This window comes from Typopeltis vanoorti, chromosome 6 (assembly GCF_054136105.1).
Source record: "Typopeltis vanoorti isolate ZY-2024b chromosome 6, IOZ_Tvanoo_1.0, whole genome shotgun sequence".
NCBI classification, from domain to species: Eukaryota; Metazoa; Arthropoda; class Arachnida; order Uropygi; family Thelyphonidae; genus Typopeltis; species Typopeltis vanoorti.
The window spans coordinates 109,356,821-109,384,450 of record NC_143554.1 but is presented as its reverse complement, the minus strand read 5'-3'; the positions used below and the strand labels follow the sequence as shown (position 1 = coordinate 109,384,450).

Genomic DNA, 27,630 nt, shown 5'->3' with positions numbered 1-27,630 from the left:
AAGAAATATAAGTTTACACATGATGATATGTAGATCCGCAACTATCGGTGGAATCTTAGTCGAATAAAACATTAACGAAGAGATAGATTACGTGGCCGAAATAGGCATCTTGTCTTTCAAGATGGGTTTCGTAGCGCATGCTAAAGTTCTTTGTCATTTTGGAAAACAAGAGTTGGGACATCTGCTAGACATATCGTGTAATTTTATCCCTTACTTTGAAGACGGGTCATGGGGGAATATCGATTCCTTCAAACGAAGGAATCAAGCGAGTCAGGAGAACGTGAAGAGTACGGGAATTCTGTGAACCTTGAAATCGGCCTTCCGGGGAAGTTTTCTGATAAATAGGCTCTAGAACCACGTGATGTGTGACAATTAGCATCGTCCTGTTGGAATATCTGTGCTCGAAATGGAATGTTTTTTGCACGACACATCCTATGCAAATATTGGGTGAACGTAACCAACACATTCTTGATGTAGCGCTCGCCATTCAAGGTGCCGGGCCTCAATTATGCCATGGCCGGAAACCACACACCATGCAGTGAAGAGGTTTCTCTTGAACAAATGCAGGTCTCGAGAAACCAAGAATCTTGTAGGGTCGGCTGTTCACACGACCGCTAAGATGGAAATCCGAGAAACAGACATTATGGAGGAAAGACGGATTTTCACAGACATTGGTCAGCATGCGTGCACAGTTGTGATTACCGTCGTGAAGCGTAATCCGTTGCTGTTAAACACTGACCCACCTGAATGACATGAAAAGCCACGTAGGTCCTTAAGTAGTGACCGCATGGGTATTCCAAGTTCTAGGGCTGTTCGGCATTGACTGTTTCGGAGATTGTAACACTTGTTCCAGCACACGCCCGTGATTCTCATTTGTTAACAGTTCGTAGTCTCTCCGAATGCTCTTTATAATGCATCAGAAGACTCTCAATACGTCGGAACCTCTCGATTAAGACAATGACGACACTATTGCTTGGATACGCTTACGGAAACGACCAATAAACTGCTCACAAACATGTAAGCTTGGACCATTTGGTCTTCCAACTCCGTATGAACGAAAATAATGCTCAACAATAAACGTCTTTTCTTCCGACTTCAACATCACCATTGCAACAGCTAAATGTAATGGCGTAGATTCAACACGTGCTCTTCTTTTAATGTGCATGCAGTCGAACGGTATGTCTCATACCGGATGTACTGAAAGGGTGGGGTGGGGGGTGTCGAAGTTCAGCGTTATTTTTTGTGCCACACCGTACTAATGCATTTCATTTAACAAACATTTACATTTAATACTTAAGTTTGTAGCCGTCCATGGTGTTAATTCGTAAGTCAGAGGTATACTAATGAATTATTATTACATGACCACCAATGGTCCAGCGAAAAAGGGCTAATCCGGAAGTCTCTGAAACCAAAAGTACCGGAAACCTATAGCATAATTATAATTATAATTAGTAAAAACAGTAAAAATGCGCAGTGCTTACCTTTTTCTAAGTCTATGCCAATGAAGCTTATCCAACCCTAGATTCGACACTGGGTCTTAGGATACATATAATTTTACCTTAGGAGAAAATGCAAGAAATTAAATATTGATATTAAAAGAAATTCCAATGTTCAGCATATTTTTAAAACAATTCTATACCACTTTTTTTTTAATTTCATGCTTATCCTTTCCTCCGCCTACATAAATCTCGATTATGCACCTATCCACATCTATGACATCACACCTACGTCGACTGTTTTTTCATAAAGCATGTTGGTGTAGTTATAGCCTTTCAGCTGTTTAGGGGCAGCTATATATACGCCACCATCTAGGGTGGCTATGAGCAAGGTGGTTTCTCGTTGCCTTCCTTGCCGTATTATATCCTATGACTGTATCCGGTGTGTTCACGGGTCCGGTTTGCCTTTGCATTTATAATAAATGCAAATTATAAATTCAGATCATAAATGCAAATTATAAATTTACCCTTGCATTTATAATAAATAAATAATTATATGTTATTTTAACAGAATAAAATAAGATTTACCAAAAATATTTCGCCCTCATCACGAACACACACCAATAATAAAAGTTTCGTATCTCACATAAATAACGTGCACAAAAATACAATTCACCTTAGCGACACTGTTCAACGAGCAGTGTCAGATTCACTTGTTGCATGCAGTGACAAGTGCAAACGAATATCAGCGAGTCTAGCCGGAACTGACCGAACGTGATAATTCCGACACTGCGTTAGATCGCAGTGCATTTGTTTCGTAATCTAAAGCGTTAACCGAACAATTCCAATTATTAACTATTCAATCAATGTCCGAAACATAAGCTGTAACCATTAACATGTTGTATTGCATTTATATACTGTTGTAAGCTTGCTGCAGTGTCGCAATGCTTATGTACAAGCAGCCACTGCACCAAACTATACTTTGATGAATAACAAAGTAATCCACGTGAAAACTGCAAGTTGTTCCGTTTGCCTGTTAATAAAATAAAGAGAAAAAAAAAGGAATAAGATGTAAATATTTTATGCTTACTGTGTCAACAAAATCCTCATAAGCAGGGAGTTTCGAAAACGTATAAAATTTGAAATGAGGGTCGACGTATGGCTATGTGTTCTGTAGAGAACATCAGTCAATGCTTGAAGGAAATCAAAATTTTAGTGCCGGTAATATTAAATATTTAATAATTGTTATAGTAGAGTTTGGTGGGTGGTTGAACTCATTGTTTCAGTAATCTTGAATCCACTAACAGCATCAACACTTTTAAACAGATAATCTTTATCGCAATAATGATTTGTAAATCTGTGTAAATGTTTTAATTTCCCTACAAAAATATTGTGAAGTTTATTTCTGAGCAACTTTCATATCTTGAAATAAAAATGGGTTTTGCAGATGAGTGAAACACTGATTGGACAGACGACGCTTATCGTCACTGAAATGCCGTTTCAAAACTTGAGATTTGCTGGGTGATAATGATGACTAAAGGTTGTTTCAAAGGATCAGCATGAATAAATGAAGAGGTGAAAATGTTTAGTGCATATGAAGCTTGACAGCAAATGGATGGTTATCTTGTGAAACGTCATGGAACAATTGTTTTCAACTCATACACCGACAACGCTCATGGCAGTCATCACCTGCTTATGAATATCATAAAGCTCTATAGTAAGGTGGTAGCGCAAGATTGATATTGCTACGTAAATAACAGTTTAGAAGAAATATATTTCTGGACGAATAAATCATTATTGTGAAAAGTTTACGCTAAAAAACCGAAGTTATATTATGGATAGATTATATTATTCATTCCGCTAAAAAAATATAAAAAAAATCCATTAACGCTTTTTTTTTTTATTCTCCAAACAGGCGAGGCCATCTAACCCTAACTTTTGAAGGCAAGAATGCAGCTAGCTTCCATCGTCAGACAAACATAGAATAGCTGGCTCATGACTATCAATGATATTAAATGGCACTCAGATAAGAGAGTACGGCATACAAGTGCTGCCATCTCGTGGTCCCTAACACAATGTACTATTGTCTCAAATAATGTGAGTCCTACGGTCAATTTTCTTGAGTTTAAGGATTGAAAAACTCGCTTGCCGCTGCAAAAGATCGACTAAGTTCGAAATCGGTCAAAGAAAGGCTCAAAACTCCTCTAATCGGCAACTAGAATCGAACTTAGAACGGTCTTTCCTCAGGTGGCCTGACGCTATGGATGCCAACTTAATTTCCGCAGGACCTGTCATTTACGTCTAATTTTCGTTTTAATTGTCATTACTGAAGGCAAGAATAGGAGGGAAGGATGTCAGAAATAATATGGAAACTGGTTGTTAAATAGGACAAGTTATTTAATAACCAATCACTTGTATGCGCAATAAAGATTTGTTAACTGAAAAAGAGATGCACTGGACTCAAAAAGTATAATAAAATTTCTCTGTACGTGTTTTTCTCGTAAAAAGCATTTTTTTACGGGATTTAAATGTTTTTACGGTCATTTAGAAGAAAAAAAACCTTCAGTATAATACTGCATTTTCGTTTGTGTAAGGGAAGGAAAAAAGAACTACTTGCTTGCGCTAAAGATCGATTAATTCCAAAATCAAGTGAAGAAATATTAGTCAAGTTTCTCTAATAAGTGGCTTAAATCAAACCTATAACGGTCTTTGCACTGCCGGACTGGATTCATTATAGTACCACAATGATATACGCAGGTACCTTTCATGAAGATGCCACAGAACAACAACAGAGAAAGAAGGCGTGCAAAAAAAGAATAAAAAATAATTTAATTGGAAAAGATCGAAAAATCAAGTTAGCAAACTTAGTGAATAAAATATACAAACTGAATGGGGATATTCCGATCACCTTACGTATATATATATATATATATATATATATATATATATATATATACACACATACACACACGAGGGTGGTCAGAAATGTTCTCGGCCTAACAACGAAAAAACGAATTTATAATTTCAAAATTATTTTTCCTTTTCAACATAATCTCCCATAAGACTAATATATTTATTCCAGCGATGCTCCAGCACCATTATCCCGTCCCTGAAGTGGTTCTCAGTAAGATCTGCGAAATATTCCTCTACAACTGCAAACACCTCTTGATTCGCACAAAAACGCTGACCAGCGATGAAGAGTTTTAGTTTTGGGAAGAGATAGAAGTCAGAGGGAGCCAAATCTGTGGAATAGAGTGGATGTTCCAACCATTCATGGTGTAGATCCCTTACTTTTCTCATTATCAAAACAGCTTTGTGGGTTGTTGCATTGTCCTGATGAAAGATGATTTTTTTCTTCAGCAAACCGGGTCTTTTCTCACGAATTTTTTCGTCTAGTCTGGTTAAAAGATCGGAATAATATTCCCGGTTATTGTTTTATCCTTTTCAAGATAATTAATAAACAAAGTGCCTTTAACATCCCAAAACTCCGATGTCATGACCTTCCCTGCTAATGGAACCGACTTTTTCTTCTTTGGTGCTGAACAACCTGCTTCTCTCCACAGTTTTTGACTGCTGTTTGGATTCTGGTGTGTAATGGTGAATCCAAGTCTCACCTATAGTAATAAATCGACGCACAAAATTAGTTTTATTCTTGTTAAAACGTTCCGAGCACTGTTCAGAGATTTTCATGCTAGTGCGTTCTTGATCTGCTGTGAGCAAGCATGACACCCATCTTGCACAAATATTTTTCATTTGCAATTCTTCATGCAAAATATATATCCTACACATTCTTTTGAAATGCCTATAGTCTCAGCAATTCCATGCACTTTGACTTGACGGTCATCCAATACCATATCGTGCACTTGATCAATGATTTCTGGTGGTGTTACACTTTTTTGGACGTCCTTCGCGTGGATCATCTTCAAGGCTGTTACAGCCACGTTTAAACTCGGCAGCCCATTTCTTAATTGTCAAAAACGAAGGAGAAGGTTGCTCATAAAGTTTTCTGAACTTCGAATGAATTTCTTTTGGCGTTAAACCTTCTTTTATAAAGAATTTTATAACTGCACGATACTCTATTTTAACCATTTCAAGGGATACAGAAAACACTTTTGCTTCAGACAGCTGTATAAAACAAATTACTTGATAGAATCACTTGAAATTTCGCATGGATGCTTACGACAGATGTACCAACTTAGAAAAAAACATCTTGCCGATAGTATTGCCATCTATGGTCGAGGCCGAGAACTTTTCAGACCACCATTATATGTCATGGAAATGGCAAACGAGCAGTGGGCAGTCATTCAGGTTATAATTTCAAATTACGCATTTTACACTTTGTTTCTCTTTTGAAATGCTTGGAGTGAACGAATCCTATAAACATGCTGGAACTTGTTATACAAGGTTGGCATAAAAGTAATCCCAACGATTAGGAAATCTTAACTGTCTAGCTGAAGAAGTGACAGAATTTTATTTTTATATCGCACAGTAGCTGCAGGCAAGGTTCAGGAGAATACAGATGTCCATTCTGGCAGTAACTAACAAAACCATGAACATGTTCTAGAATTGTATATATATTTGTCACTAATAGTGTTTTACCAGATGCGATGGTTAACGCACAAAGTTTGTTTCTTTAACAGTGTCCATCACCTAAACAATCATAAATGTCACAATGCAAAGAGCCATATGGGGATGGACTGTCAAGTGGATGAACTGAAGAAACAGACATTTTATCTGGCTAAACTCCTCCCACGATTTTGGGGGCTTTGATCACTTTTCTACGGAGAAAGATTTTTTGCAAACACAAGTTCTTAGCTCGCTGTATAAGATATTTTAAACTTCTTATACCATGTCAACTAATTTCCTTACAGATACTCAAGAATGGCTTCGCTGCAGAATGGAAATTTCGGACTGGTTATGCAAGTAGTTGATTATATCGAACCTGCAAATCGTAAATATGAAAATATACCAAAGAAAAACTTTATTACGAATTAAATAATGTTTAGCACGTGTAAATAAATAAATCAATACTGTAATATATATTTCTTTCGAACAATTCGTATTTATGAACATTGCACGGACTAACAAATTGCAACTCCATTCCACGTTGCTTGAAGTTCACAGATATTGCGCAACCAGAAATATTCACTCCTAATTCCTTTTCCTTTCTATTGAATATTCTTCAGTAGCTGAAGATATTCCGCATTAAAAATTTGCGCCTATTTCAAAGCCAATAGTTTTTTTTTTTAATAGTAAATATTTATTGTAAGCATACATAATCAATACGAAAATAACTTTTAATCGTCACGTAACAGTTATTACATATATTTGCACTTTATTTCTTTCCATGAAGGAACCAAAAAAGGACATCGCGTTTAATTAATCTAAGTAATTAGAATAAATTATTTCGGAATTATTAATTTTTATTATTAAGCTCATTATGTCAGAAACGCATTAAAATTTTAACATGCATCTTATGAAAGAATAAATTCAACTTATTAACCTTCACTTTACAAATATATTTCCATGAACACTTGTTCGTAAGTCAATGCTAGACTGTATATTACTTCCTGATCATAAGGACGATAAAAGATCAGTTAACAACATTCAAAGCAAGATAACTACTATTTTTGATCTTGTCACGGTCACAACTGGTAAACAGGAAAGTCTATTAGAATTCAAAGGAAGCAATGATTAGAATCTTGCAATTCAATACATGATTACACAATTCGATTAAAAATATAAATAATTCATCGTGGCTGCTAGCCAAAACTATGCAATCAGAAACAGATCTTTTATTCTTCCTGATGATCCTTTTAACAAGGAAGAAATATTTGCACTTTATTGTTTGGTATATACCAAACAATATACCAAATAAATATTTATTGATTTATTTATGTTAATCGTTACTTAAATTTATAATAATGTCTACATGTTTCCATAAAACCAAAAGACGTTTTTTAGCCACCTATTCTTAGCAAATATTCACGAGCGAGCTTTTTTTTTCTCTTTAAATAAGAACTTAAACGTTCATTGGTCTAAAATGCTTTTTTGTTTGTTTAGTACGTCAAAAACCAAATTATACGAACGAAGACTTCTCCGATCATTTTTTACCAGATGAATTATAATAGTAGGCCTGTGTAGCTCAATGAATGTGGCGTTTACACATCACGGCGCTTGACCGCAGGAAGGAAGACTTGGTTTTAAATCTAGTCGGGGACTAAATGAGATTTTTCTAAGCCTGTTTTCGACCATTTCCCAAGTTGGTCAATCTCTGGCACGGGCAAGCGGATTTATTCACCCGAAAACTCGGGTTTTTCGTGCCGTAAATCGACCGTAGATCCCATTTCGGACATTAAATATACCGTGTTAGGATTAGGGACCACAAGATGGCGGCACTTGTTCAGCCATCTCTTCACTGCGTGCCGCTTAATTAGTAATAGCGTTGGTCCAGCTACCTCTGATTGGGTACCAGTGGAGATTGAACTGCTCACTCGGTCTCCAAGTTAGATAGAGCTAAAAAGAGCCTCACCTACTCCTTATACGGAAATAAAAGCTGTTAGCTGATTTTTTTATTATTATAATAGTATGCATTTAAGATTGGAAGAGGGGATGGCCTACACCTGAATGCTTTTGGTATCAGGAGTCTAGAAAAACTAATAAATGATATGAAACCTAACACAGAGAGCCAGGAAAACTAAATTATAAAGGGAGAAGTGGCAGCTCGTGGCTTGAAATCGTGGGGGGGGGGGGTGCTGCAACTTTCGAAATATACTTACACACTGTAAGTACAGTGAATGCGTTTTTGGATAAAATATCAATATTATGATAAAAAAAAAAATTTTTAATTAAACATGAACAATTATTGTTTATTATCGATAAAATTATACAGGTGGTATAATTCAAACTTACTTAAAAATAAAATCCATTATCATAACCCAATAATGTTCTAAAATAAAAACTATAACAACTATTATGTCTTTAATTGTAATGTCCAAATATTTAAAGAGACGGAGTAAACACGATAAGCACTACGAACACTCTACTACTACTGGCACAAACTGCATATAAACAACAATGGAACTGCGCGACGGACAGTGCCGCATTACGCTAATAGCTCGCATCTCACTATGACGTGCATATGCTTGCGCGAGTAGCAATATGACACTGTGGTAAACACAGTGCAGCTAGCGTCCTTCACCCTCCTAAGTGCTATAGGATGGATTTTTATTATTTTTTATACAAAATAAGAGAATTGTATAGGACTGTTGATGATAAAATTAAATATTACAAGTAAATATATATATAAATTAATAAATATATTTATATATCGAGAAAAATTAGGGGTCCTGCAGTTCTGCAGTGCCTATGTAAAAGCCGACCGTGAAAGGGAGGAATGGTGAGGATGTGAGTTTAAGAGTGACAATGTTATATAACTGTGTTAATGAAGGGAATGGGCTTTGTCATGAAAATGTTGACGAGGAGAGAACGATTTCGACTTTTCGTTCGTCCGGTTCGGACCCATCAAACATGTGCAAAAATGTCTGCATGTACGAGGGTGGTGTGAAAAGTTCTCGGTCTAACAATGAAACAACCAATTTATAATTTCGAAATTATTTTTATTTTTCAACATAATCTCCACTATGACTAATACATTTATTCCAGCGCCATTATCCCGTCCATGCAGTGGTTCTCAGTAAGATCTGCAAAATATCCTCTACAGCTGCAATCACATCTTGCTTCGAAGAAATACGCTGACGGCGAGGAAGAGTTGTAGTTTGGGGAAGAGACAGAAGTCAGAGGGAGCCAAACGTGGGGCATAGGGCGGATGTTTCGACAATTCTTAATGCAGATCGCTTAATTTTCTTATTGCCAAAACACCTTTCTTTGTGGGCAGGTGCATTGTCCTGATGAAAGATGATTTTCTTCTTCTGCAAACAGGATCTTTTCTGAAGTTTTTTTCGTCTAGTCTGGTTAAGAGATCGGAATAATATTCTCCGGTTATTGTTTTACCCTTTTCAAGATAATTAATAAAAAAATGCCTTTAGCATTCAAAACACCGATGCCATGACCGTTCCTGCTGATGGAACCGAGTTTGTCTTCTTTGGCACTGAAAACCGGCTTCTGTCCACTGTTTTGACTGCTGTTTGGATTCTGGCGTGTAATGGTGAATCCAAGTCTCATCCATAGTAATAAATCGACGCACAAAATCAGTTTTGTTCTTGTTAAAACGTTCCAAGCACTGTTCAGAGATTTTCATGCTAGTGCGTTTTTGATCTGCTGTGAGCAAGCTTGGCACCCATCTTGCGCAAAGCTTTTTCATTTGCATTCTTCATGCAAAATATATCCTACACGTTCTTTTGAAATGCCTATAGTCTCAGCAATGTCACGCACTTTGACTCGCCGGTCATCTAATACCATACCGTGCACTTGATCAATGATTTCTGGTGGTGTTACACTTTTTTGGACGTCCTTCATGTGGATCATCTTCAAGGCTGTTACGACCACGTTTAAACTCGGCAGCCCATTTCTTAATTGTGAAAAACGAAGGAGAAGAGTGCTCATAAACTTTTCTGAACTTCGAATGAATTTCATTTGGCGTTAAACCTTCTTTTACAAAGAATTTTATAACTGCACGATAATCGATTTTATCGATTATCGTGCAGTTATAAAATATTTCAAGGGATGCAAACAAGACGTTTGCTTCAGACAGCTGTATAAAACAAACTGCTTGATAGAATAACTTGCAATTTCACACGGATGCTTATGAGAGATGTTTCAGCTTAGAAAAAAAAATCGATAGTGTTGCCATCTATGGTAGAGGCGAGAACTTTTCAGTCCACCCTCGTAGAAGGCACTAGAGAAGAATAGAGATCTGCAAGTCCAACTGTGCCATGCAGACTGCAGACAAGAGTATACAAAAGAACACGCAGGCAGATTATTATGACCGCATAAGAATGCTAGCGATATCAGAAACAAAGGGGTAGAGTTTGTTGGGACCTCAGATTGTATGCATTAGTGAGACCTGGCCATCAGAATCAGATATACTAACTGGTATCGATTGTACACTATTTTTAGGAAGGATAGAGAGGAAGGGAGAGTGCTGCTAATGATATCGCAGGACTTGAATCCAGTTACAGCTGAGACCTATGATTGTAGTACTATTACTACTAACAGTATTTCATGTAGCAGTGAGTTTGAAGTCATCTGGCGTGAGGTGGAATCTAACAAGGTCAATTACATAGTGAGGTGTTGTTACAGACCTGGTGGATCGGTTGCTGGTGATGAAGAAATGCATCAGCAAATAAAAAAGATGAGCGCAAGAAAAGTAATCAGCATGGGAGACTTTAATTATCCAAATATTGATTAGGTAGCAGTAAAATCTCATGAGAAGAATGAATATGCATTTATTGAGCTGTTGTGGAAAAACTTCTTCAAGCCGCATAAGCCAGAAGAAATTCGAGGTCGAAGAGTGTTAGATTTGATTATAGTGTCAGAGGGTGTTTCAGTTAAATACATAACTCTTCTGCCTCCAGTTGGTGACTGTAATCATGCGGTACTCACTTGGGAAGTGACTTAGTTGATGAATGTTCCATTCAGAAAATGTTACATGCTGAACTACAAAGCAGGAAATTATGATCAACAGAAGAGTATAGTGAATTCAGTGGAATGGGATCGGTTACTTGATGAGAAGATTATCGACAGTGCATAGGAAGCATGTAAACAATACTTAAATGATACTAATTCTACAATAAGCGATATTAGAATGTGTCCTAGAGTTCGAAGAATAAATAGGAAATGAGTCAAATGGATGTGTAATCTTATTAAGCAAAAGATTTGTAAGAAATGGATGATATGAAAGGAATAGTGTATGCATAAGGATGATGTCCGTTATGAAAATTATAAGCAGCAGGCTAGAAGAGTCACAAGTGTTGTATGAAACGCAAAGGCTGAGTAGGAAAAGATACTGGATCTGCGTGCTAAAGACCCCAAGAATTCTATGGATATGCTGCAAGTAAAAGAAAGAATGAATATGAAAGAATAACTCTTCTAAATACAGATGCTGTGAGGGTTACAGATGCAGAAGAGGTTTCTCATCTAATGAGTGCCCATTTTGTTAAAAGCCATCAACCTGGTGTACGCGACGTTGAGCTCGCTGGTACCACTTCACTGGATTAAGAAACTCATGTGTTAAAAGAGTATTCAGCTGAACTGGCTATTTCTTTGACCAGGCTATTTCATGAGTCTCAGAACAGGGAAGATTCCGCCGGAATGAAGGAATGTATGGTAATTCCATTTCTGAAAGAATGTATGGTAATTTCATTGCACAAAGGTGGTGCAAAGACCGATGTATCCAACTATCGAACAATTAGTATCTTAGGAGTGGTGGTGGTGAAGATTTTGGAAAAATTAGTTAGGGCTCGCATTCAGAAATGGGTTGACAGTGAATCTTTACTTTGCAATAAGCAACATGGATTTACTAAGGGAAGGTCATGTTTTATCAACTGGCTCACATTCTATAACAATGGCACCATTGAACTAGACAGGAGGAATGGATACAACATGATATTTTAGGATTTTGCTACGGCTTTTGACAAAATACAGCATGGTAAACTGTTACATAAATTGGAGAATATGGGTTTGGATTATAAAATATTAGCATGGACAAGAGGATGGCAGACTGACAGATATCAAAATGTTGTATTCAGGGGGTGTAAGTCTGTAAGATTTAAGATAAACAGTTATCAGTAGCGGCCCGTACATAAGCACTGCGACACTGCAGCACCCACCAAGGAAAAAATGAAAAAATTAAATTTTGTTTGTTTATAAATAATAACAATGCTTACATTATATAAATGCAATACATGTTAAAGGTTTGACATGTACAACATGTTAAAGCTTATGTTTTGACATTGATTGAATAATTAATAATAATTGAAATTGTTCGATTAACGCTTTTGATTACGAAACAACTGCACTGCGATCTAACGCCGATATTCGTATGCGCTTGTCATTGCACGTTACGTCATTCCAGCACTCAAACGGCAGTGTATCTTTAGTATGCTTACGCGCGTTATTTCTGTGAGATATGAAACGTTTATTATTGGTGTGTGTTGGTGTTGAACTATTTTTTGTAAATCTTATTTTATATTGTTAAAATAGCATATAATTATTTATTTATAATAGATACAAGGCTGAATTATGACGAGTGTCACTGTTGAAAATATGAAAAGAATTATATTTTTTTAGTTGTCGTTACACGAAACAAATGCACTGCGATCTAACGCCGATATTCGTTCGCTCTTATCATTGCAATTGATACGAAACTTTTATTATTGGTATTTGTTCGTGGTGAGGATGAAATATTTTTAATAAAGCAATTTTCAATATGTAAATTTATTTATTAATAAATTCGTTACTGATTAGGAAAAAAAAGTTTTTTTTTTTTGTATATGCAGCACCCCCACTTAAAATTTTTACCGGCCGCCACTGCCAGTTATGTACCACAAGGACAACAAGTCCTTGGTCCACTGTTATTCAAACTCTACTTTAATAATATTGGGAAGGATTTGACAAGCAACATACAGCAATCTGCTGATGATGCAAAGATAGAAAGGATAATCAGGAAGGCAGTACTTGCATGAATTGAATGAATTAAATAGGCTGGAATTGTGAACATGGGAAAATGGATGCCAATTCAATGTCACTAAATGTAGTCATGCGCTTCGGCGTGATTAGATATCCAATGTCGTATTATATTATATTATATTGGCGGGATTATGCTAGAAGAAACTGATGAGGCTGGGGATCTTGGAGTGTTAGAAGAAAGAAAGTTGAAGTTCAGGGGCCATGTAGCAAAGATGGGAAATACAACTCAAAAGTTCACATGTAAAGATGTCATTTTCCCCCTTTACACGGCTTTGATAAGACCTCACTTGGACTATTGTGTGCAGGTGTATTCTTCTGGTTTTCGTTGTGATTCTGTTATATTGGAGATAGTGAAAAGGAGAGTGTTTAAAATGATATCAGAATTGTTTAATACCGATTATTAAGACAGACTGAGAATTTGTTGTAGACTGCAGCCATTAGCAAACAGGAGAAAGTTGGGTGAAATAATTGAGACTTATAAACTTCTGTAAGGGTCATACAGGATTTTAGTTGATGGAATTGTTCGACCTATGGAGGGTGGGGAAAGGAGAAGAGGGCATCCTTGGAAGCTGAGAATGAATGCGCTAAGAAGGGGGTGAAGGCTAGATTTTTTCTAATAGGATGGTGCGTGGTTAGAATGGATTTTCATTGAATGTTGAGTGCAAGCAATATGAATGAATTTCAGAATAAGTATGATAGCTGGTGAGTGTAGTATGTGGCCTCCCTGGAGGTCTCTCTTAATAATAATGAATTGAAATAGAGAGGGTGAAAACCTAATGATTTAGCTCAACGATAGAAAAATATTTTCTCATCATCATCATCATCAAATTCCTGCCATGTACCCTCAAGGGGTGTACAGGATATGACAGTACTACATGAAAAAATTACATCATTACTAACTTCCTATCCACAATTTTCCTCCAAATCAGTCTGTTACTTGTCAAGACTCCAACATTATCAGATCTTATATTTCTATCGTCTAAGGCACTTTGTACCGTATCAATCCACCTATATCTTGGTCTTCCTCTGGGTCGTTTTCCTGCCAACCTGGCAGAGAACACTTGTTTTGCTAATCTTTCCTCTCCCATTCTATTTAAGTGACCATACCATCTGAGATTAGCTCTGCTAACGCATTCCTGGATGCTGACAATGTCAAGTTCTTTCCTAATATCCTCATTTTAATATGATATTGCCATTGATGCCATCTGTTCACGCCTCTAATCTTTCTCAGGACTCTCATATCTGCGGTCTCTAGTCTTTGGTCAAGTGTTTTACTTCTGACCCAGCTTTCAGATCCATAAGTTAAAATTGGTTTGAACACAGTCTTGTATACAGCTAATTTAGTGTTCCGACTAATTTCTTCCTCACTATGCTATTTTATCGATTTTCTGTATGTGTCTTAGATGTTTCTCAAAATACATAAGTGCCTATTAGATTCATTTTATGCGTGTTTGTCGGCACTTATATAAACTCCCGTCTAATCGAGATGAATTTTACACTGAAATCTGAAGCCAGGGCCGGCTCTACCGACGGTGCAACGCGTGCATTTGCTCGGGGCAACAATTTTTTGGGGGACGGCCAAAATGAAAGTGAATAAAATGAAGATGTGGAATAAATAATAAATAATAATAATAATAATATTGCGTAAGATCGCAGTTTTTATAATAAGTTGACCAGTGACTTATTATGTCCATGATGCTGTTTCTATTTCCGACAATCCGTCGACCAATGATACTCGCGTAAATGCTCTTCGGTAATTGAAGCTATGTGAGTCATTCTTCGCTTACTCTCTTTCCCTCTCCTCTCTATTCCTTGCATATGCAACAATGGAGTCTGCAATAAAACTGCATTTAAAAGTTCATTATGCGATATTATATTTCCATCTTGTGCTTGTTAACTTACTATGAATTGAATTTCCCACTGTTAGCTGGTGTTAAATTCTGAATGAGAAGAATTATAATATAATAGTATCTCATTCAGAGTTTAACATAATCTGCCATTCCCAAGGCCAATTTTGTTCATGAGAATAAATGTTAAAATATTACCTACTGTTGTGTGTCACTATTTTGTATAATATATTGTAATATCTTTGTAAAAACTTGTAGTTGTTAGTTGTATTAATCATGCTAATTCTTATTATTGGGTATGCATACATTATGAACTAAACACGGGAACTTGGAACTTAATCCGATTATATGAATAACTGCCTAAGGCAAGACGTGTACTAGAAAACGAGTCATGTACGAAGTAATTGAAATTTTCACTAGAGTCCTTCTCTTAGAGTAACGGCCGTCGATACTGTAATCTCCAGAATGTTTCACTTGTTTTTGAGCATGTATTAAGGAAAGTTGATTTTGCTGAGTGTTAGTGACTATTACAGTGATAGGATTTTTTTTTTTTTGAGTTTTATGTAAATTAGTAGTTAGTACAGTGTTTCAACTTCCATTAATTACTAAATAATACCATACTAATAATAATATTTTATTGTGAGGTTTAAAACAATTCGAATATTAAAATAGATTACAATGTCCGATAAAAGAAAAAAAAAACTATCAGGTGCAGAATATCGCAAACGGAAACTGGAAAAAGAACGTGATATTTAAAAATATAGCGGGACTTGACTTAAATATCTAAAAACTCAATCAGCTGATGTAGGGCAGGAGGAAATAAGTAAATGTATCGAAACCAGTGATTCTGAGTTCATGGCAAGTACTTCTAACTCGGATCCCAGTAACATAGACATTGCAAGAAATCTCGAAAATGAGACTGATATGACAATTTTCGAATCTAGAGATTTAAGTCATGAACTTGATAGGTACACTGATCCAGCTAAATGGAATCCTTCTTTAAGCGATGCCGAAAGACTGGAAATCGTAAAAAAGGGCCTGCCAGAGAAACCAAACAGTGATTTCATTTTTCCGCGCAGCTCTAATGGCAGGAAATTTTCATTAAATTTTTACACCAGGGAACTAAGCAATGGAGAACATATTAATCGATCATGGTTAGTGTATTCAAAAGAAAAAGATTCTGTATTTTGTTTCTGCTGTAAGTTGTTTTCCTGTAAGATAATGTCATTCTACTGATGGGTATAATGATTGGGGTCATTTGTATGTGTATCTTAATGAACACGAGAAACCCAAAAACCATTTGGAGTCCCATAAAAAGTGGATTGAATTATCGTCCAGAGTTAAATTAGAACAGACAATTGATTCAATGCAGCAAAAGTTATTAAATTCAGAAATTCGGCACTGGAGGAGCATAATAGAACGCCTAATTGCTGTTGTCCAGTTCTTGGGTCAACAAAGCTTACCATTTCGTGGAACATCTGATAATTTATATGACCCTAATAATGGAAATTTTTTACAGCTTGTTGAACTGATTGCCAGATTTGACAGTGCTATGTCTGAACATTTAATGAGAGTAGCTTGTGATTCGGCCCAACATTATCTTGGGAAAAATATTCAAAATGAATTGATTGCTCTCCTCTCTCTGGAACCATAAAAAAAAAATAATAATTTCTATGGTTGAGAAAGCTAAATATTACAGCATAGTTGCGGACTGTACTCCCGATGTAAGCCACATTGAACAATTAACATTAATTGTAAGATTTGTTAATACGGATCCAACTGATATCAACATTCATGAACCTTTTCTTGGTTTCATTCCTGTAGAAGCCACTACAGGCTCAGCGTTAACCGAATGTATCGTAAGAAAATTATCAGACATGAATATTTCAATCGCAAACATGCGTGGCCAGGGTTATGACAATGGATCGAACATAAAAGGAAAGCATTCAGGAGTTCAACAACGCATTAGGGACTTGAACCCAAGAGCTTTTTATATCCCTTGCTGTTCTCATTCTCTCAACTTGGTGGTCAATGATGCCGCAATGTCATCTAGAGAAGGGATTTCATTTTTTTGAAACGGTTCAGAAATTCTGTGTTTTTCTCAGCGTCAACGCTGCCCTAATGTCCAAGCCATTAAGTACAACTCGCTGGGAATCTAGAATCGACGCTATTTGTCCTTTAAGATACTATATTGAGGAGTTTTATTATGCACTGATAGAAATTGCTGATGATGAGTCAATAGACAAAATGGCGAGACACGAAGCTCTAAAACTTAGAGACGTTAAATTTTTATGTTGTCTGGTTATATGGCGCTATGTTTTAAATGAAATTAATGTTGCAAGTAAACTGTTCCAAAGCATAAAGATGGAATTGTCTAGCGCCATAACAACATTGGGTAATGTTCTCAAAAGTCTTAAGAATCTCAGAAATGATAAATAATTTCAAAATTTTCTTGTCGATGCTACATTAGCTGAGAAAGTTGAAGCTGATGCTGATTTGAAACCAACATTCAAAAGTACCAGATTGCGTCAGCAGAAAAAACAGCATGATTATGAAGCAAGAGATGAACCTATTTTAGATCCCAAAACAAAATTCAAAGTTGAGTTTTTCTTTTTTATTATTGATGTTGCAACTAATTCTACTGAAGAAAGGTTCGAGCAATTGGAACATCACAGTTCACATTTTTCATTTTTATATAACATCTCTAAATTAAAATCTGAGACAACAAATGAGCTCTTAGGCAATTGTAAAAACCTAGAAGCCGTTTTAACACATGGAGAAATAGAGACATCGATGCAATTGAGCTATGTGATGAACTGAAAGTAGTGTCCAAATTAGTACCAGAAAATACGCCGCCAATTGAAGTTTTTCGTTTTATTGTTGAAAATAACTTTGCTCCGAATGTCGCTGTCGCACTAAGAATATTACTGACATTGCCTGTGACGGTTGCAAGTGGTGAGCGTAGTTTCTCAAAACTGAATCTTATTAAAACTTATTTACACCCAACAATGGCCGAAACTAGATTGGAAGGTCTTGCCATGATTTCAATTGAACATGAAATCGGTCAGAAATTAGACTATGCAGACCTAATTTCTGATTTTGCAAATATGAAAGCAAGAAAAATGTATTTTTAATCAGTAGACACTAAAAACAATATAAATTCTAATTAAAATAGTGTGAAAATAGTGCTAAAACTATAACGTGTACATTCTATAGTTAAGTGTAACTCAACAGTTCACCATTGTACAAGTGAAGATCATTCCATATATGTAAGTAATAAATTATTACTACATTTCATTTAATTGTCAATTGATGAAGTCGATGGTTTATTTTATGAATATGCAATATTTTAATCACTTTATCAGTGCATTATTATTAATGGTACTATATTTAAAATTAATGGTCATGAAGCTAATATTGAACATAATGGTTTTCAAAATTCCAAAAGTTAATTTGAGGTTATTGCTGGGATGGCAAGTAATGGATTGCACGGGGCGACAAAAATTCTAGAGTCAGCCCTGTCTGAAGCATTGATTTTTTTTTTTTTAATGTAAGAATCCCACCAATCGAAGGTTGTAAATGTATCGTATATTTAGTACTGAGGGTAGTGATTGATTAGATAATCTTTAAATATGCTTTGGATTGATAGCATTTAATAAAATTTTGCACTTCGGATCGCAGCTAAATTTTATTGGCAATACTAGTTGCTTAAATTGATTTTTTGTTGTTGTTGACAAAATGGATTCGAAGCGATAGAGTAAATTCTACAAATAACAGTGTAATAAATGAAGGACATACGTCGAAAGTAAGGATCAAGCAGAAAATTTTTCGCAACAAGTTAAATTTCTTTATTAGATGTAGGGATAATAGCATTATCCCTACATCTAGGGATAATAGCATTAACTGCACCACTAAACGCCCATTAAGCATTTTCCATAGAACAGATGTCGCCTTATTCAAAGAACGCATCACCCATACAAGGTTGCAGCTTTCTGAAATCGATAGCCAGTCGAATACACTTTATTCGGAATTATCTTTCTCCCTACATGCGAATATTTGACTGTTTAGACAGGATTGCTTATGAAAAATCGAAACACATATCCAGAATGAGAAAAGAAAAAGCGAAGAGAAAACTACGGAACCTGTAATTTAAAAAAAATGCAATATATATATATATAGTCTTAATAATCATTTACTCTATAACAAAATAGTCATGTTCGTACATTCTTTATCCAATTCTGAACTCAAACATTTCTGAACTCAAACTCATTAAACAGCATCCTCACGAGCTTTCTAGCCTTATCTTCCATAGGATTCTAAAACTGGATATCGTGGCCAATATGGAGAAAGGCCTTAGAAATGTAGCAGATTTGCTCTGCATTAAGTTCCATACTTCTTCGAGCAAAACGATCGGGTAAACACACACATACAAAAGTACCAAATAACTCTACAAAATATTAAACAGGATGAAATCATCGTAGTTCTGAAAGCAACTAAAGGCAACGCAACTGTTATAAATTCTGAACAATACAAAGAAAAAAATGCGAGGAGGAGGTTGGAGGAATGAATGGAGCTGCTTTTGGACTTTGACGAGAACGGACGTAGTTTAGATTGATCCTGATTAGATTACATACAAGGTTTTTCAGGAATATCACATTGCACTGGCACAGACACAGATTAATTCCTACTGTCTCCCCCCTCTGCATGAAAGATGCAAGAGGTCTAATGGCCGGCAGGCCCCACCCGCTATGAGGAGCAGTGGCGGATTTATGGTTTTATTTAGGGAGGTAGGATCTCAATCTGTTGCCAAGTATATTCCTGACACTCCTTTTTCCTATTTTACGGCAGTTAATCTATAATATTTTGTTGCTGGTAGACACCTGTGTATGTCTACAGGATTTGCTAGTGGACCCTCAAAAGTCCACAAGATTATTTGTAACCTGCTCGGGACACCTGAGCAATCTCAATTCTTTCTCTATCTATGACTTTATATATTTTTCACCTATTGTTGTCATGGCAAAACCTCTGAACGAGGCCATATTCGAGGAGGTGTAGAAGGAATTCCTCAGACTGGGAAAGCTGCTGAGTGAAAACTGGCCAGGAAAAGTTAAACATCCCCCCCCCCCCTCAGCAATCACAGAAGACAAAATGGATGATTTAAGTGACGAACTCATTACACAAATGCAATCAAACTTTGTACACTCACAAAATTTAGAAGAAACTAAATCCCAAGACAGCATCTATCAGACCTTGGAAACACATACAGAATTCCAAACGGTCAAGAAGAAGAGGAAAATCTCTACCAACACCGAAGAACCCAAAACAACAGGGATGGAAGCAACCAATGTACCTAAAGAAAAGGTACCACCAGTTATTTTAAGGGATAAGGAAAAATGGATTCCTGTCTCATCAGCCCTCAGGGAACAAAACATCACATTCTTATGGGCCAAAAATTCTGTTGAACGAGTTAAAATTCAACCTGCTAGTCATGGATTATAGACAAATGATCAGATTTATGGACAATACCAATCTTCCATAATACACCTTCACTTTACCCAGCGAAAACGTTGCCAAAGGTATCACTCCTGAAGAAGTGATCACTGACCTCGGCAGACAGGGCCTGTCCCCAGTTAAAGTCAGCAGGATGCTCAGGTCGGATAAAAGACCAATGCCTTTGGTGCCAGTGGAAATCAGCAATACACAAAAACAGATCTATGAACCGACAGTAGTATGCGGACTCAAAATATCAACTGAGCCGCTGAGGAAAAGACCATCTGCAGGACAGTGTCATAGGTGCCAAAGGTTTGGGCATGCCCAAAAATTATGTAAGGAAGCCTTCAGGTGTTTGAAGTGTGGCGAGGGACACCAGACCATCACATGCACCAAGCCACGCTCTACTCCAGCCTGCTGTGCAAAGTGCAGAGGACCTCACCCCGCCAACTACAAGGGATGCCTTTTCAATCTGAAAAATCGAGGGTCAGCAAAAGTCAATCTTGCTCCTCCTGGTAACGTTATAAGCAACCAAGCAGGTTGTTCCCTAGTCCGAAACACCTCACCTTCAACCACACAGGAAGGAACAACCATGACCAAAACATATGCTGAGGCTGCACGAACTAAGCCTCCTACATCTCCTGAGCTAGAAAGCTCCAACCTAGCATGTTTTAACAGCTTCGCTTGCCGCCATGCTGCAGGAATTCAGCAAGACATGCCCGTCACCATCTTCCCGCAAGGCACTCAAACCATTATAACAACCATCTCATGAGTAAAAAATTCAAACCAAAAGCTCTTAAGATAATGGCATGGAATACAAATGGATTAATGAACAAGGTCTTGGAACTTCAAGAATTTGCAACTCATCTGTGCTCATATCATCTTAATTGGCGAAACACACCTAAGATCAGCTAATAACCCTAAACTTCGTGGATACACTATGTACAGAAATGGAAGAATTGGCACAAGAGGTGGAGGTACAGCCATATATATTAAGAGTTACTTGAATCATAATACAATAGCCAAGCCCCAAACAGTAAACCCGGAGGTGACCGGTGTGGAGGTACATACCTGCAACGTTGGCAGTCTCAAGATCTATGCTGCTTATAATTCTTCGAGCATTCCTCTGCTGACAACAGATCTCGACTCCATACTTGATCCAAATGACTCCATAATAATAGCAGGAGACCTCAACTCAAAACACACACTTTGGTACAGATCTACAATTAACACCAAAGACCACACACCATTCAACTTTGCAATGCTCAACTCTGCTGTTGTGGCTAGACCTACCGAGCCCACCCACTTCCGCCTTTCAGGTAGCTCAGATGTACTAGACATCGTCATCTTTAAAAATATGATACCAATTCAAATTGGAATTAGTTAACGAATTATTTTCTGACCACAGTCCCATAGTGCTCAATCTAGGCTCATAAGATCAATTCTCTCCTCCGCACACATTCATACCATGGGACAAGTTAGCCAAGGTTCTTCCCGATCATATTGGTCAGGTGCCCAACATCAGTAAAAAGGAAGAGATAGACTCAGCAGTAAATAACTTAACCTTACAAATTCAGAAAGCAATGGAATCAGTCAGGAAAGCCACTGTCTTCCAACCAACTAACCATATCCCAGAGGAAATCATGCAGCTAATCAGAGAAAAAAATACAGCCAGAAAGAGATATCACAATACCAGGGCCCAACAAGACAAAACAGTATTGAACAATCTAAACAGACAAGTCTGTGAAGCTCTTCAAAAACACAGAAACCATCAATAGGAAACCAAATTGGCTAACATCAATACTGAAGATCATTCCGTCTGGAAATTCTTAAGAGCCATCCGCACCAAAAAAGCAACCCATCCCCCCCCAATACAAACCAAGAAAGGGACAGTTCACACAGATGAAGAAAAAGCTGAAGCACTAATAGATAACCTTGAATCTCAATGCAATCCATCTTATGCAAATCTAAATATCAATCTTATATACAAGATTCACCGCCATGTTAGGACAACTTTACGACAAAACACTGTTAACATATCACTCCCACAACTCCGGCAGAAATAACAAATATGATCACCCATTTAAACAGTAAAAAAGCTCCAGGACCAGATGGCATAACTAACCGAATAGTAAAACTACTTCCAAGAAAGGCCATAGTTCATCTCGTCAACATTACAAATGCCATTTTTTGATTCCAGCATTTTTCTACTACATGGAAAACAGCCACCATCATGCCATTGAAGAAGCCGGGAAAAAATCCTCACCTTCCCAAAAGTTACAGACCCATAAGCCTGTTGTCCGGCCTCGGAAAAGTGATCCTCTCAAGATTCCAAGCAAAAACAGATAAGTTAGGAATTTTGCCTAACGTACAGTTTGGCTTCCGAAAGGGCCCATAGTACAGCTCAACAAGTACACAGGCTGGTAGAAATCATTACAAAAGGCTATAACTGTAAACTCAATACAGCTGCCATCTTCATCGACACAGAGCCGTTTGACAAAGTAAGGCATCAAGGCCTTCTCTACAAACTGATAAAATTTAACTTGCCAATCAAGTTAAGAAAAATAATATACTTACCTGAAAGACAGATATATGCAGGTCAGCGTTGACGAAACGGTTTCGTCCAGATGCAGGGTCTTGGCAGGCGTACCTCAGGGATCTCTTCTGGTCCCCTCTCCTGTTCTCAATCTATGTAGCGGACATCCCTCTGAACCCGAGAACAACATTCACTGCATTATATGCAGATAATACTGCATTGATGGCAAGATATCTGAGTCCAAAAGTGGCAACTAGAAGACCTCAAACCAGCATACATATTTTAGAAAGGTGGCTGGCAGACTGGAGGATCCAAGTTAATCCCCAGAAAAGCTCAGCCATACTGTTTACAAGAAATAAAATCCATAGCATGGAGAACATTTATCTTTTGGGAGTAAAGATTCCATGGCAGACTGAAGTCAAACATCTTGGAGTGATTCTTGATAGTAAACTCCTATTCAGGAAACATATGATACATTACCTCAAAGACATCCAAAGTCTCAGCACAGCTCTACCCTATTATAAACAGACAAAGTGAACTGGACACACAATCAAAATTAACAATTTACAAGATGGTAATACGACCAGTCATCACTTACACGTCCCAAATGGAGCCACACCACGAATACAAATATTCTAAAACTTCAGAGATTACAGAATAAGTGGCTGAGGATGATTCTAGATGCCCCTTGGTTTATTAGAAACTCCCAGATCCATAGAGAAGTCAACATCCCTTTTATCTCTCCCCTTCTCCTAGATCTAGCTGAGAAGTTCTTTACCAAGACGAGCAACCATCCAAACCTGTTAATCAAGGAAGCTTCGGAATATAATGAAGCGGAAAGCTACAAATATAAAAGGCCAAAGTTTATCTTAATTTCAGCTGAACACAGCCAATTTCACTGCCCTCAGTGGGCGAGCATTAGCTCACAAACACTCCATTCAAAGTTATTCAATTACAGACAAAGGGGAATATGAAAAGCAATTTTGCTTCACCCATCTAGCCAGAAATGTTATTCGAAAAAAATGCAAATTCTGCTGAACGATGAGAACATTTACACGAAACTCGATCACGACCCATTCTCATAATATAATAAGACAATAATATAATTAAAGACGTGCTGAACTGGTTTGAAGACACCAAAGTTTCATATCAAGACCTACCCACCCTCTTGGTTCATGGTCACAATTTATGGTATTCCAAAAATGCACAAGCAGGGCTTGCCACTAGGATCCATTGTTGATGCAAGTTTTCTTCAACTCATTACTATTCAAGTATCTAGCAAACCTGCTAAGCCTCATATTGCAAAACAATGTTTTATCTGCTTGTGCACTTCTGGAACACGAAATTATTGAGAGACCAAGTGGATGTCTTGTTATGAGACGTTTTTTGCTATCTTTGGTGTGAGCGCTTTTTCTGTTAATGGGTTCAAGGAGAGGTATGATATATCGTGTGATTAATTTGGGTCTCTCGCAATGAGTCTCCAGACTCCATGGTGCTTGTAATGTACGGATACCTCCATGTACTCCAATAGTGTATTAACCTTAATAAGGATAGTGTTATAGAATCTCAACACATTCTGAAAAACAAAATTTTCTGAACTGAATACTGTCAGTTTATAGTATATTCTTGAGAGAATTTCGAATTTAAGGTCATGGAAGCAACTATTGAGATCAACTACTGATAAAATATTTTGTTGGTGAAGTAGACCATAGTCTATCTGGATGAACTGGACTGGAAGAGCTGGATCCCACAGTACATTTGGCATTCCCTTGAGGGTATAGCTCACACTGAATGGTGAAATTGTAATGCCAATATTACACCACATAGAACAAATCGATAATAAAATGTTTATTCAGACTAGTCGCGTAAAATACTGTTTCACGCCAAGAGATATAGTGGGGGTGGAAAGGGACATCCACAATGTAAATATCTGAAAAGGGAGCCTAAGACTGGAAATGCTAATACTTGTTATGTAGACACCTATGGTCAGTGGCAATATGTGCACCACTAGCTTCCACGTGCTCTAGATATTTGATACGAGTACCATACTTGGTGTAATATGCCTTATTTCATGTTTCTGTTTAACCATTTTTATTGACTTTGAGAACGTTCTTGAAAAGAAATTGTAATATATGGGAATCATTTGTTTGCTGCCACAATGCTTAAATGTTTGGTTTCTGTGGTATCTCTGCTCTCAATCTTGATTCGTTTCTTTTTTCTTTTTTTTTTTTTTCATGGTTTGAAGTCTCAGTGGCCAATTGTTTTCAAACTTTTTTTCTTTCAATAATATTTGCAGTTAGGCCTGCAATTCACCTGTTAAAAACTACTCAACATTAATTCTTTTAACAACTTTCTTACATATTATTTTCAACAAGATATTTATTTATATCCTGTATTTCTATATACATTATGCCATTTATATATCTCCAGCTTTTTCATTTTGTCAAGCTGCCTTCTGTAATAACTCCTCCACTCTTCCTTTCGAAAACTTTGAAACCATAGGCACAAATAAGTTTCAGTGTCCAATTACCCATTTTGAAAATTGCCCACTTAACTCTACTTGAACTTGTCTACCAGTGACAATTTTAAGTACAATTAAATGATACTACTCCTTCCTTTCCTTGATCACTACTGCCAGAATATAACATCCCATATTTATTAAACTGGATGAAACCTGTTTATTGTTTCGGTAACAATTATGTCCAGGTGGATGGTGGCTATTGAATTCAGTTTGTTCCAGTGGCTGACTTTTCACTGTTCATCCTAGTTTGATGAAAACAGGAGGAAAGGCCTAGTTTGATTGCCTGTCACTCCAGCCAGCATGAAATCTCATGTTGTACCATCATGTTTCACACGATATAGGATGGAAACAATATCACTGGTTTACATCAGTGATATAGGATGATAAATGCAGGATAACGGTTTGTAAAATCAGGTGAAAGACAAGGATGCATACAGATTTCACTGTTACTAGGTTAATTACACCTGTTATTTTTAAATATTTTGCAATTTTTCATTTTCATAGGTAATCATACATCCTTAGGTAGTTAAATGAATTCGCTGATCTAAAATCTTATTTCTTACTATTTTAGTTCTTATTGGATCTTGTCCTTTAAAGTTTTTGATTTTTCTGTTGATATTATAATTACATCTGGCTATTTCATTTAAATTTAAAATATCTTTCTGTAAGTTATCTTCAGAATTTGTAATTATTTAATCATCAGCAAAAAAGGAGTGTGTTTAAGTTCACAGTAGGAGAAAGTTTAATACCTTGATGGAAATTTTTATTCCATTTTATTATTATTTCATTTGAATAAATATTTAAGAGTTGCTGAAAGGGGACATTCATGTCGGACTCTGGTTTATCTCTCTCGGAGATAAACGAAAGTTAGTTCGTAATTTAATCATTTAATCTTATCTATATACAATTATGTTCATATATATTTATGCAGTGCACACTCAGGATTTAATCTTGGGGGGGGAGGGATAGGGTAGACAATTTGAGAATACACATTACATACGACCTATGACTGAGCATCTGCAGTGATCGCCAATACATGATATCCTCTGGCCTGGCTCAGGCAAACGAAGCGCTCGGTCCGCCCGAGCACTACTTCGTTCGCCATGCGTTCACAACGCTATTCCCGAGACTATAGTATTCCGACCTTATGTGACCGCTAATTCATAAGTAGTATAGAAATAGAAGGCACGGCATAAATAAAAAGATGAATTTTAATTTGGAAAAGATTTTTGGCAAATTTTCTAGTGTTCTTTCCCCCTTTCTTTTTTTTTGGGGGGGGGGGAAGGCCCCCCCCTGGGTGCGCCACTGTACTTATAACTTTTAGAATATCATATTATTTGGTATTTGTCTTTCTTTTAATATGTTAAAATACTTCTTTTACCTTTATCAACTGCTTTTTCAAAGTCAATAAATGTAATATGCGTTTCTAAATTGTATTTTCTTCTTTTCTCTATTATTAATTTTAGGCAAAAGGCTGGATCGTCCTTTTCTAAATCCATTTTGTACTTCTAAAATAAAGCCTTCAGAATATTTTATTAGTTTGTTATTTAAAATTCTGCTATATATTTTATAACAGGAATTTAGAATACTTATACCTCTATAATTTTTAACGTCATCTCTACTACCTTTTTTTTAAAGATGGGGATCACTTGTTGAATAGATTTTATTTTAAAATAATAGGAGTCTTTCTTTGAACCTTATTCCTGCATATTTATATAATTCTGAACCTAACTTATCTTCTCCAGTGATTTTCCATTTCTTGTTTTTTTTCAGGCTGATTTCTAATTCTTCTTTAGTTATTTCCTTTTCATCAAATGTTTGCCAGTTATCTTTTTTAAAATATTTATCCGTCCACAATTCTGTACAGGAATTTAGATGTTCCTCTAATTTCAATTAGCGTTTAAATTTACGCTTTCTTTAGTGTCTGTACTTAAATGTTTCAAAATCTTATATACATTGGGTATATAAGATTATTATATATTTTATAAAAATCATGTTCTAAATTTGAAACATTTGTTCTATGATTCTCTAGGTCTTTTTCGGACTTCTCTTTTAGCTATGGCTCTTATTCATTTATATTCTATTTCATCTTCTAATCTTTTACTGCTTAACCATTTATGATATGCTTCTTTTTTTTCATTTTGATTTCAT

General features: G+C 36.5%; 1 protein-coding gene across 2 annotated transcripts in view; it reads right to left on the bottom strand.

Moving 5' to 3' along the window:
- The window catches only part of LOC150105791 (uncharacterized), a 68,908-nt gene that overhangs the window by 8,420 nt on the left and 32,858 nt on the right, over window positions 1–27,630 (bottom strand). For both annotated transcript variants that reach the window (XR_016548403.1, XM_090393590.1), the window contains one exon: window positions 1,482–1,558. Coding sequence is in view for 1 of the 2 variants with exons in the window: in XM_090393590.1 (XP_090249716.1) it covers window positions 1,538–1,558 (21 nt within the window). In the remaining variant the exon portion in view is untranslated. The remainder of the gene's footprint in view (window positions 1–1,481; window positions 1,559–27,630) is intronic.